The 12372-nt window shown below is 50.9% G+C and overlaps 1 protein-coding gene across 5 annotated transcripts in view; it reads right to left on the bottom strand.

Moving 5' to 3' along the window:
- Positions 1–876: 876 nt before the first annotated feature.
- BCL2L1 (BCL2 like 1) overlaps positions 877–12372 on the bottom strand; it is a 51986-nt gene continuing 40490 nt past the window's right edge. For all 5 annotated transcript variants that reach the window (XM_030830965.2, XM_030830963.2, XM_030830967.3 and 2 more), the window contains exon 3: positions 877–2528. In XM_030830965.2, the coding sequence (XP_030686825.1) occupies positions 2391–2528 (138 nt within the window). In that variant the 3' untranslated portion in view covers positions 877–2390. The remainder of the gene's footprint in view (positions 2529–12372) is intronic.

Genomic DNA, 12372 nt, shown 5'->3' on the forward strand with positions numbered 1-12372 from the left:
AACCCGGAGAAAACTCTTGCTCATCCTGTGCATTTGCTTCTTCTTCACCAGGACCACTCTTCTTGCCTCCCTGCTTCTTTTGGATAGCTCTTATAGATTCTTCAGGCCCTGGCTGTGATAGCACTTCCTCCAGGAAGCCCTCCCTGACTCCCAGACAGGCTCAGGTTCCGTATTAAATGCTGTTAGAGCACTCACTATGAGCCTCTTGTGTTGCACTGGCCTCAGATGTGTGCTTCATTTTGTGATTATAATAATATCATTATTTCAAAACCTCAAAATCACCCTTGGTTCCTCTTTCTTCCTAGAGCTCTCTCCAATACATCAGCTGATCTTGTGGGATTATCTTTAAAATGGTATCTCAAGTCTGACCCCTTCTTACCTCCTTCCCCACTACGTCCTTCATGTCTTGCCATACTTCCTCAGGGTCATCCTGTTTCCACTTTTGCCCTGCAACAGCCAGCCATCCTTGTATTCGTCTGGCTGTCTCCCCGACCAGAATGGAAGCTCCATAAAGGCAAGGGCTTTGTTCCCTGCAGGATCCCCAGTGCCTAGGACTGTGCCTGCACAGAGCAGGGCTCAGTAAACACTTGCCAAGTGGCCATTTGACTGTTTCTCCCACTAGAATGTCAGCTCCTGAGGGCTGGGACTGTGTCTGTCCTGTTAATACACAGCCCCAATGCCCAGCACACAGCAGGTGCTCAATAAAAACCCAGTGTACAGGTGGAGAAATTCAGGCCCAGAGGGAGGAAGAGACTTGTCCAACGTCCTCCCCAGAGAGCAGCAGAGCCAGCACCGGTACCCAGCTCTCCTGCAGCCCCCCTGCCAGCCAAGCATCCCCTCCTTTCCCTGTCCCAGAGCACACAAGAGCCCAGGCCCTTTGCTCACCAAGTCAACACAGTTTATTACTGAATTTCACTTTCACACAATTTCAAAGAGCTGGAACAAGTGTGGGGTGGGGGTTGGGGGAGGGACAGGTGCCCCTCAGGAGCCAGGACCCCCGGCTGGCTTCCCCGGACCACGGCAGGGGAGGGAGCATCAGGCCGTTCAATCTCTGGGCACCAGCTCTCCACGTGCACACGCACAGCAAGCCAGCAGCTCCTCACACATAAATACAGACACGCTTAACAAAAATAGTATATCATCTTCACAAGGAATAAAAATTAGTCTCAAATATGTACAGCAGAGAGCCCGGGGTGGCCAGGGCTAGGCCAGGATCCCCAGGGATGAGACAGGCCATGGGTGGAGCAGAGGAGAGAGGGAGGCCTGAAGAGCTCCTGGCCAGGCCACCCTGACCTTGGCAGCCCGGCTGCCCAGGCTGAATGGGGGTGGGGCACAAATCGATCAGGCCAGACAGGACTGGCCCCTCCAGCCAGCCCTACCTCCACCCCACGCACAAGGCTCTCTTTCCTGCCCTTCCTGCCTGAGGTAGGGAAGACCCCAGGGCTCCCACAGCTGTCCCCCGTGGCTCCCCCTCACCTCTGGGCAGAGGCCCCTGAACCCCATGGGCAGCAGCCCAAGGCAAAGGTGCCACAGGACGATCTCCTTGCAGGAAGCGAGGCAGCTGAGGCCATAAACAGCTCTGGGGCACCTATCTTGGGCCCAGTCGGTCCCTCAGTCGTGGTCATGGGAGCCGGGGAAGGGGAAGGGAACTGGGGTGGTGCTCAACTGCAAGGGCCACCCAAGCTTGGGCATGGGGTGCCTCCTGCAGCTACAGCTCCCCCATCCCAGGTGGGGCTGGCCTCTAGCCAGAGGCCTCTAGGACACTGGGATTGAGGGTAGGGACTTTGGCCAGGCCAGAGGTGGGGAGGGGGTCCTGGTCCTTGTTTCTGTATCCCAAGCAGCCTGAATCCCTAATTAGTCAGAAGTGGCCCCTAAGCGGCTCTTGGAGGGTGGGGATAAATGGAAGGGGAGCCCAGGTCCGGGAGGAGGGAGAGACAGGAAATGATCAATTCCGAGGCCACAAACATCAAAATGAAGGCAATCTAGTCTCTCTTTCTGGGGAAAAGGGTCAGAAAATTTTCCAGCTCCCTGGCAGGAAAGCATCCTCAGTGAGGCTAAGGGGGCAAGGGGTTCCACCAATCAGGCAGGGCACTGCAGCCCCCAGTCACAATCCCCCCAAACCTGTCAGCTTCCACGGGACAGAATCTGGGGAAATTTTGTGGGTTTTGAGGCCGGGAGAACTGAGGTGTCGGGGAAGGCGGCTTTCACAGAAGCATGGTAAATTCTAGAAAACTAAATGAGGGGACCAGGTCTAGGCCCAACCCTGTGATGTGTGGGTGGCCGTGCACTGCATGTAGTGAGTGGTTCTCCAGGTGGCGACGGTGGCTGGACGGAGGGCTGTGGTGAGGGCAGGATGGCGGTGGGCGGGTGAGTGGGTGGTCAGTGTCTGGTCATTTCCGACTGAAGAGCGAGCCCAGCAGAAGCACGCCAGCCACAGTCATGCCCGTCAGGAACCAGCGGTTGAAGCGCTCCTGGCCCTTCCGGCTCTCGGCTGCTGCATTGTTCCCATAGAGTTCCACGAAAGTGTCCTGCAGGGAGACAGAAGAGAAGGGAACATGCTGTTCGAGTCCTCAACAGTAATGTGGCTGGGACAAAGGGGGACCATCTGCATGCGATGGCCTTGGTGAAATGAAAAACTGTAGCCGTCCATGCCCACTCTGGGCCAGATAAAGGGTTAAGGGCTGTCCTTCTTCCTGACCCTCAGTTTGGGATAGCCAACCCATTTTATTGCTGAGAAAACAGGTGCAGAGTGGGGAAAGAGTTTTGTCCAAGGTCAGACAGCTAGGAAGTAATACTTCAGAACCTGAGTTGGGAAAGAGATGGGCAGGGAACTGACAGGAGGTCAGGGGTCTGGAGCAGGGTGGAGAGAAGAAGGGAGATGAGCGTGCAGGGGTGAGCGAGAGCTAGACCACGTGTGGTCTGGAAGCCTCGGAGGAGCCTGGAGTTGAGCCCAAGGGTGGTGCAGAACCACCAGGCCTCAGCCTTTCCACTGCTGCAACAGAGGGAGGGAGGGAGAGAAAGGAGCCAGGGCTAAATTCCCAGAGTGATTCAGGAGCAGAGCAGATCTGGAGGGAGCCTCTGACCAGGGCAGGCTGATGGGTGGGCAGAGCAGGGCAGAGTAGAGAGGGTAACAACAATGCAGGACTGGGATGGGGTCTATGAGGCCCTGTCCCCCACCCCAGGGGGTGTGACCCTGGGCCCAGGAGGAGGTGAGCAATAGCTCTCTCCCTGAAGCTAGTCAGGAGGGAAGCACGTGATACAGGGAAGGAGGGGCAGTGGGTTAAATGACCAGGCCTGGGGTGGAGTCAGCCTGTGGCGCAGGGAGAGGGGAGCTTGGAGCACCCTTTAATGAGTGTGCTTCGCACCCTATCTGTCCTTTAATCCTCTCAGCAATGCTGTCTCTCCCCACTGACAGACCAGGAAGCCTGGCCTCTGAGCACTGAGGGACTTGATCAGGTCACCCAACTCTCTGGTGGAACCAGAATCCAAACCTGGTGCCTGGTGCCTAGAAATCAGTGTGCTTTGTGTGCCTAGAGAGGGAACAGATCACTGGCTGGTTCCAGAGACTGTGTTCTTGCCTCTCCACCAAGAACTCACATCATGGGCCCACACCTCTACCTGGGCCCGACTGGCTGAGCCACCAGGCGGCTCCCTCAGACAGCGTCTGCCATTTCTGGTTGGCCCCAGGTCCCACCCGGCCAGTTTGCTCACTGTGATATCTGCTGGGCCCTACTTCCAGTCTTGATGACGTCCCCTTAACTCCATGCCAAGAAGATTTTTTAAAACATAGGTCAGATCGTGGCACACCAACAGCTTTCCCTTGCACTTAGAAAGCCAGCGTCATGTCTGTTCATGTCCCTGGTACCTAGCAGAGGGCCATGCGCACTGAGCTGCCACCTTGACTCAAAGAATCCGTAACATTTATTAAACCATTAGGGAGGCAGCAGTGATGCATGAGCCAGAGCCCTTCCAGAAAGCTCACCATCTACTGGGGAAAAGGCATTGGGAGGGGAAGGCAGGCAGGTGGGGAAAACCCCACCATTCAGACCATGTCACTCCACCATCTCAAGCTCTCCAAGGCTCCCCATCACACACAGAATCAAGTCCTCACCACGGCCAGCGAGGTCTGGTAGGACTCGGCCCCTCCCCACCACACACTGCATTCTAGTCGCACTGGCCTCCTTGCTGTTCCTCGAACATCCGCTGAGCTCGGGACCTGCTGCCCTTGCTGCCTGGAGCACTTGACCCCAGGCTCCCTCATTTCACTCCTAACTCTGCTCAAATGTGATCTCCTCAGAGATGCCTTCCCTGGCCACCCTGTCTAAAATGGTACCCACCACCCTGATCTCTCTCTACCTACCCCCTTACCTTGCTTTATTTTCCTTCTCAGCACTTTTCAGAAGCAGAGCCTACCCTTGGTCTTTGTTTTGATTTGTCTCCTGCAGTAGTCATGGCTTGATGAGGCAGAGAGCCTGTCTTGTTTCTAAATACCCAGAACAGTGTCTGGCACATAGTTGGTGCTCAATAAATACATGAGTAGAACAAAGGTCTTACATGTCTTCTAAGTGCCAGACATTGTCATCCCACTTCTCCTTCATCAGAATCCCCAGATGTAGCGACCTGAGCCCCATTTCACAGGTGAAACAACTGAGGTCTAGAGTCGGAAAGACCTTGCCTGGGGTCACCCAGCTAACAGGTGGCAGAGCTAGGATCAAAACTCAGGACTGCCTGGCCCCAACCCAAGTGCTGCTACAGCAGGACACTTCCCTATGTGGGGGGCTGCAGTGGAGGTGGAGCCCTGGCTCTGGGGAGAGAAGGGCAGGGGCAGTGGCAGTGGCAGCAGCCAGCGTCCTTACTCTTTGGCCTTCATCCTGGTTAGCCTCCATGAGTGTTGGCAGACGAGAAAATTCTTACAGGAATTAAAATTTTTCTGGTCCCAAGTGAAGTAGGGCCAGGTGAAGTCACAAAAAAGATTGATCTGTGATGAGGGAGAGTCCCGGGCTGTGGGGAGCATGGGAGAGGGAGGCCATGGCCAGAAGGCTTTGGGTTATCCCAAGGGACCAAATGTCCCACAAGAAACCAGGGACATTGGGTTGCAGCCAAAGTGGGAGAGGCCTGGCTCCCTCGATGGGAACTTTCCTGAAGTAGAGGGCTGGCAGCCACAGGAAATTTTCAACTCTGAGGCTGAGCTGGAATAAACAGGCCCTGCTGCAAGGCACAAAGCACTCACTGTCCAGGAACAGTTATTCTAGGGTGGCGGGAACATTCTCCTGTCGGTGCCACAGAGACAAGGCTCTGAGCTGCCCAGCCCCACCCCCACCCCATGCATTCGCGGTTGGACAACCTTCATCTCCATTTCAGAAGCCCCTTCTCCTAGGGAGGGGGGAGAGAGGATTCTGGGGATTGCTTTTGCAGAGAGAGCAAGAGCAAAACGGGGCGTGCTGTTCCAGGGCGGGTGCCGGGGAGGCAGTGGTGTGGGTATATTTAGCCCACGGTTCACACGACACACTTGGAAACAAACACAGCCATTTTCTCAGCGGGCGCCTGCTCTGGATAAATAAACAGGATTGCGGAGCTGCCCTGGTCTGGAAAAGCAGAGATAAGCCCCCACTGCTGCGAGCCAGAGCTGACGTGGTGGACAGGGGGTCAGACGTAAGAGTGGGCTGTAGGGAGGTCTCTGATGTCACAGAGGCTTTCAGGAGACCTATCCTCAGTGTGGGTTAGGGCAAAAGTGGGGCAAGTTTCTCTTTGTAGCTATGACCACTACCATGGGATCCATGTGGGGTTTTCAGGACCACTGGGGACAGGCAGTGGCTAATGACCTCCATGGGAGAACCGTGGACTCCTAGGCTGGCAGACCCCAAAGTCAACAAGGCCAACCCATTTGCGCACTCTACAGTTTCAAATAGCCTGTTTGTGGTAGAGCTTGGACTCAACCCTCTAGCATCGGGGCCCTTCAGAGTGGCGAGACAAGAACCAGGGTCCCCAGGAGAAGCTAAGGCGGGGGCCATTTTCAAGGTCCTCCCTCCAACAGTCCTGGCCACATGCGTGGATTGGCCCAGCCCCACACTCCGGAGCGTTTCATGCCCCTGTGCCTTTGCCAGCATTGTGTCTTTATAACTGGTCACCCTCCCCACACCTCCCTTCCTCAGTCAGCCAACCCTACTCAGCTTACACGACTCCACTTTGGAGTCCTGTCTTCTGAGAAGACTTCCCTATTTATCTCTCTTCAACTTCACGAGGAATGTCTCCTTTGTGCTCCCAGAGTTTTTGGACCTTCGTTCACACCGTTAACTACTGAGTGTCTACCATGCTCCAGGCCCAGTACTGGAGACACAGCAGTGAACAAGACAAATAAGGTCCCCACTTTTCCGGAGCTTACATTCTAGTCCATGCATTCTCCATTGGTTGGGGGGGCGGGGGGCATAGCACAGAAAGAGATCACAGTACAGCTGTGGTATTCAAAGTCACGGCAGGGCAATTAGGACAAACATGTCTAAAAGGACTCCTTCGTGGGAAGTGGTGAAGAGAGAAAAAGGTTGAGAAACACTGTCCTAGTAGGAAGCAGAGAGAATAAAGAAGCAAGACAATTTCAGATATGATGAGGTTTTGAAGACAGTAAGTCCCGGGCAGGTGATAAAGAATACCAGGGGACTGATGTAAGTGGAGTGGCCAGAAAAGGCCTCTCTGGGGAAGCGAGGTTTAAACTGAGACCTGAATGACTAGGTGGCAGTGGCCAAGAGAGGACTAAAAATCTCGGGTGAAAAAGAGCATGTTCCACCAGAAGCAACAAGTGCAAAGGCCCTGAGGCGGGAAGGAGAGGCAGGGGGGTCCCTAGGTTGAGGCCTTCTGTATGTCGGTCTCACCCATCAGTCTGGGGGCTCAGTGCAGGCAGGGACCAAGGACCCATGTCTGAAGCCAGGGGTCCATCCAGACAGGCACAGACTGGCTTCAGCTAGATCTCTGCCCAGAGACAGCCAACTGCACAATGCAGGTTATCCTGCGGCCCCCTGCAACCCTGGAGAAGTCAGGAGAAAGGCTGGCACAGCAGTGCCCCTGGGGCAGTGGCCCAAGTGCCAGCGGACCACCCGCCCTGCCAGGGGCTGGAGCGCAGTTCCTGCTTGAATCCGGTCAGTCCTCCACTCCCCACCCTTCTCCTCTCTCACCTCCCACGTCTCCATGCTTCTTCCTAGCAGTGTGACTCTGAGCAGGTTACTTCGATTCTCCAGCCCACAGTGTCCTCACTTTTTAAATGACAATAAAGTATCTGTTATTATGGCAGCTGACCTTTATCACACAGCTGAATGTTTTACCTGTGCCAGGGACTGAGCTAAAGCACTTTACTCCAAGGAGGCCATACTCCCTGCACAATCACAATCACATTCACTTGAGGGACTGCACAATCACATTCACTTGAGTGATTGTTTTTTGTCCTGTCTCCCCCACTAGACTGCGTGTAGTTTTTGTCACTTATACCTAAAGAACCTGGTGCTGTACCTGGAACATAGCAGGTGCCGTTCTAAATGAACCTATTTGAGATGAACAAATGAATGACTACTTTCAGTTAATCGTCAGAACATTTGTCAGAGCCTCATTCTGCAGACGTGAAGATGGAGGCTTCAGCGTTTGCCCGCAAGCTCTATCTAGGAAGTGGTAGGACTGGGATTTGTCTGAGTTCTGGCCTCCTGCTCATTCTGATGTCCAATCATGCCATCTTGGGTCCCTGCTGTCTCCACCCACAGAGAACTAGCCTCTTCAGTGGCGGCAGCAGTGGGTGACTTTTCCCAAGCACTTATCTTGCAAGACACTCTTCTTGGCCCTTTCTGTGGATTAGTTTATTTAACTGTCTCTATGCTCTGCCGGCCAGCGGGTACTACTATTAACCCAGCATACAGCTGACGGACCTGAGGCCCACAGACGATCTGTGACTTGCCCAAGGTCACACAGTGACCTGGTGACATGGCTGGGTTGCCTGCACCAACAATCTGGCTCCAGTGCCTTTGCTCCTATCCTCTACACAGCACTCTGCTCACTTTCAAAAGGATAATTCGCCTCAATGCCCCATCATGGGCCAGGTGCGTGCACTTCTGTTACTGAAGGAGGTCCTCACTTTAAGCCCAGGTAAGCCGAGGCTCAGAGATACTGAGAGACCTGTCCCAAGTGGATAAGTAGAGAAGCCAGTTCATATTCTGGGCCAGGCCTATAGCCCTGAGTCCCTCTAGGAGGAAGAAGGTGGCCTGAGGCCACCAGCTGAATGAATGAGTTCTGGCCCCTAGCCAGCTGAGGGGAACTGGGTGCCACAGGAAAAGGATGTGACGAAGGCCAGGAGAGAAAGTGAAACCCTTCCGTCCTGGCTTCAGTGGAGAACAAGCACCTCTGCCAGACGGGCCCTTCCTTCCTTTAGGGTGACTCTGGAGGGCCCAGGCCCACTGCTTCCTTCCTGCTTGGTTATTTCAGGAAAGAGGTAGGTGGAGAAGAGGAAGGGGCTCCTAGCAGCCCAGGGAAAGTGCCAGGGACATCAAGACTGTACCTTATCCGGCCTCACCACAGCCCAGCATGGGCAGGCCGTGAGTCACTTTCTGTTCCTGGCCTCAGTTTCCCTGGAGGAGAGGCTGATAAATGCCGGCTGAATAGACAAATGAGGCCTTGCTAGGAGATCCCAAGGAGATGGCAGGAAGGTGGGTGGTGGGGCAAACGAAGAGGTCTTATCACTCTCTTGGCAGGGAGCAGCAGGCGGAGACTTGGAAGAAGTGAGGTTTGTGGTTGGAATCCACTTCCCCTGGCTTTCTTGGGGGAGCTGTTGGCTTCAGCAATGTGAGAGGAACACAGCCTCTCTCCTCTACCCTGGGGAACACGGGCCTGGATGTGGGCAACTCAGAGGCGGCTCAGTGGGGCAGGGCAAAGAGATGGGTTGTCAGATTGCTGAGCCGACACCTCAGTCTAGCCAGCCCAGCTGTGGGTGGCACAGCAGGCAGCTCTACTTCTGAGCCTTAGTTTCTCCTGCTTTGACCTCAGTGATGAGGTGAGGCAGTGATGGTGAGACCAGGGGATGAAAGCATTTGGTAAAGCAAGGTGACCCTGGCGTTACTGGCTGAGGAGGGTGGCATGTGGGGCCCAAGCCATCCGGGCTGTAGGTAATATTTGGAGCATCCTCACAGCAAACTTCATGTTAATCTTTCTCTAAGTCTGCCCCTGTCAGCTGCTAGCCTCTCCTCCCCCGCCTCCTCCCCCACCATTAGTTCTAAGAAGCTAAGCCTGACAGATGTGCTTACTTCTCAGAAAAGGAAGTGGTTGTGCCAGGAGGAGATAACACCTCCGCTGGGGAATTGAGAAAGCTATCGCGCCCAGCAGTGCAAGCGTGGGCTCTCCACCTCCTCAGCTCAGAAGTGGAGTGCTAGTCTTGGAGGCAGAGAGAGAGAATTCAGAAAAGCATTTACTGGGGGCACAGATGCTCATTTTGGGGCTTTCGACCACCTTCCCAGGGAGTGATGGCTGCTCTTTACCGAGCACTTACCATGCACCAGGCAAGGTGCTAAGAGCTTCGTCATGTATGCAAATTCACTTAATCCTCATAATAACCCCATGAAGTAAGTGCTATCATTACTCTCCAAGTTACAGATGAGGAAACAGGCACGGAGAGGTCAAGTGACCTCCCAACGCCATACAGTTATAAATTGCAGAGTAGGGATTTGAATTCAGGCAGTCTGGCTCCAGAGCCCAAATGTTTAATGGCTCCTGGGCAGCTGCTACCTGCTCATAAGCATTCATTCCCTGGCAGTCTGGGCACTCCCCTCATCTCAATCCTCTCTCATCTCTTCCTTGGTAACTAACTCCCTATTCTTTCATGAGTAGATGGCCACAGCCTTTCATTCCTCTCCCAGTGTCCAGGGTGAGAAGGACCAAGGCTCACCCTTGAAACAGAGTCAGAGACTCAAAAGTGACCTTACAAGATACCCATCCAACCTTCCATGTGATGCTCAAGCTCACCCCTAACTCATCCCCACTTCCCAGATGAGGTTCAGAAAGGTGGAGTGCAAATCTACAGATTCAGTGCAATCTCTATCAAAATACTAATGGCATTTTTTTCACTTGGTTATTTCAGGAAAGAGGTAGGTGGAGAAGAGAACAAATAATTATAAAATTTGTATGGAAACACAAAAGACCCCCAATAGCCAAAACAATCTTGAGAAAGAAGAACAAAGCTGGAGGTATAATGCTCCCTGATTTCAAACTATACTACAAAGCTACAGTAATCAAAACAGTATGGTACCAACACAGAAACAGACACGTAGACCAATGGAACAGAACAGAGAGACCAGAAATGAACCCACACTTATATGGGCAATTAATCTACAACAAAGGAGGCGAGAAGATACAACAGGGAAAGGCAGCCTCTGCAACAAATGCCGCTGGGAAAACTGGACAACTACATACAAAAGAATCAAACTGGATGATTTTCTCACACCATGCACAAAAATAAATTCAAAATGGATTAAAGACTTAAATGTAAGACCTGAAAACATAAAACTCCTAGAAGAAAACATAGGTGGTATGTTCTTTGATTTGTAATGTTTTTTTGATATGTCCCCTGAGGCAAGGGAAACAAAAGCAGAAATAAACAAATGGGAGTACATTAAACTAAAAAGCTTTCTCATGGTGAAGGAAACTATCAACAAAACTAAAAGGCCACCTATTGAATGGGAGATGATATCTGCAAATGATATAGCCGATAATCAGTTAATATCCAAAATATACAAAGAATTCATCCAACTCAAAAAAACATATAACCAGATTACAAAATGGGCAGAGGATCTGAACAGACATTTTTCCAAGGAAGACATACAGATGGCCAACAGGCACATGAAGAGATGCTCAACATCACAAAACACTGGGAAATGCAAACCAAAACCACAATGAGATATCACTTCACACCTGTCAGAATGGCTATTATTGAAAAGGCAACAAATAACAAGTGTTGGTGGAGACGTGGAGAAAAGGGAACCCTCACGCACTGCTGGTGGGAATGTAAACTGGTGCAGCCACTATGGAAAACAGTATGGAGATTCCTTAGAAAATTAAAACTAGAACTACCATATGATCCAGCAATACCACTCCCTGCATATTTATCTGAAGAAAACAAAAACACTAATTAGAAAAGATATATGCACCCCTATGTTCACTGAAGCATTATTTGCAATAGCCAAGATATGGAAGCAACCGAAGTGCCCATCAACAGATGAATGGATAAAGAAGATGATACACACACACACACACACACACACACACACAACGGAATATCAGCCATAAAAATGAATGAAATCTTGCCATTTGTGACAACATGGAGGGACCTAGAGGGCATTATGCTTAGTGAAATAAGTCACACAGAAAGGCAAATTCTATATGATTTCACTTATATGTGGAATCTCAATCAAAACAAAACAAATGAACAACCATAACAAAACATAAATAGAGTTACAGATACACAGAACAAACAGGTGTCTGACAGAGGGGAGGGGGCTGGGGGAGGAAAGAAATAGGTGAGGGAGATTAAGAGATATAAATTTCCAGTTGCAAAATAAATGAGTCTCGGGTATGAAATGTACAGCATGGGGAATATAGTCAATAACTATGTAGTATCTTTGTATGGTGACTTATCTTAACTAGACTTACTGTGGTGATCAGCTTGAATTGTATAGAAACACCGAATCACTTCGTTGTATAGCAGGAACTAATATAGTGTTGTAGGTCAATTGTACTTAAAAAATAAACAAACTCATAGAAAAAGAGATCAGATTTGTGGTTACCAGAGGCAGGGGCCGGGGGAAGGTGAGGGGAGGGGAAAGGAAGAAGGTGGTCAAAAGGTACAAACTTCCAATTATAAGATAAATTAGTACTAGGGATGTAATGTACAACATGATAAATGTAATTAATACTGCTGTATGTTATATATTAAAGTTTTTAAGAGAATAAATCCTAAGAGTACTCATCATAAGAAAAAAATTTTTTTTTCTATTTGATTTTGTACCTATACAAGATGACATGTTCACTAAACTTACTGTGGTAATCACTTTATGATGTATGTAAATCAAATCTTTATGCTATAAACCTTTTAAACTTATACAGTACTGTATGCCAAATATATTTCAATAAAACTGAAAGGAAATAAACAAAAAGAAAGGTGGAACATCCAGATCACATAGTAGGTCTGTTTCATTCCAGATGGTCCATACTCATGGAGTATCTCCAGGGCATTCTCTGCTTACACACTGTGAGCAGGGGTTCCCTCCCTCCTATGTGGAGCATTTCATCTTTGGACAGCTCTTTTGGAAAACTTTTCCCATTGATCAGCTCTCCTGGAAAACTTTTGCCTCT

This window comes from Globicephala melas, chromosome 15, assembly GCF_963455315.2.
Source record: "Globicephala melas chromosome 15, mGloMel1.2, whole genome shotgun sequence".
NCBI classification, from domain to species: Eukaryota; Metazoa; Chordata; class Mammalia; order Artiodactyla; family Delphinidae; genus Globicephala; species Globicephala melas.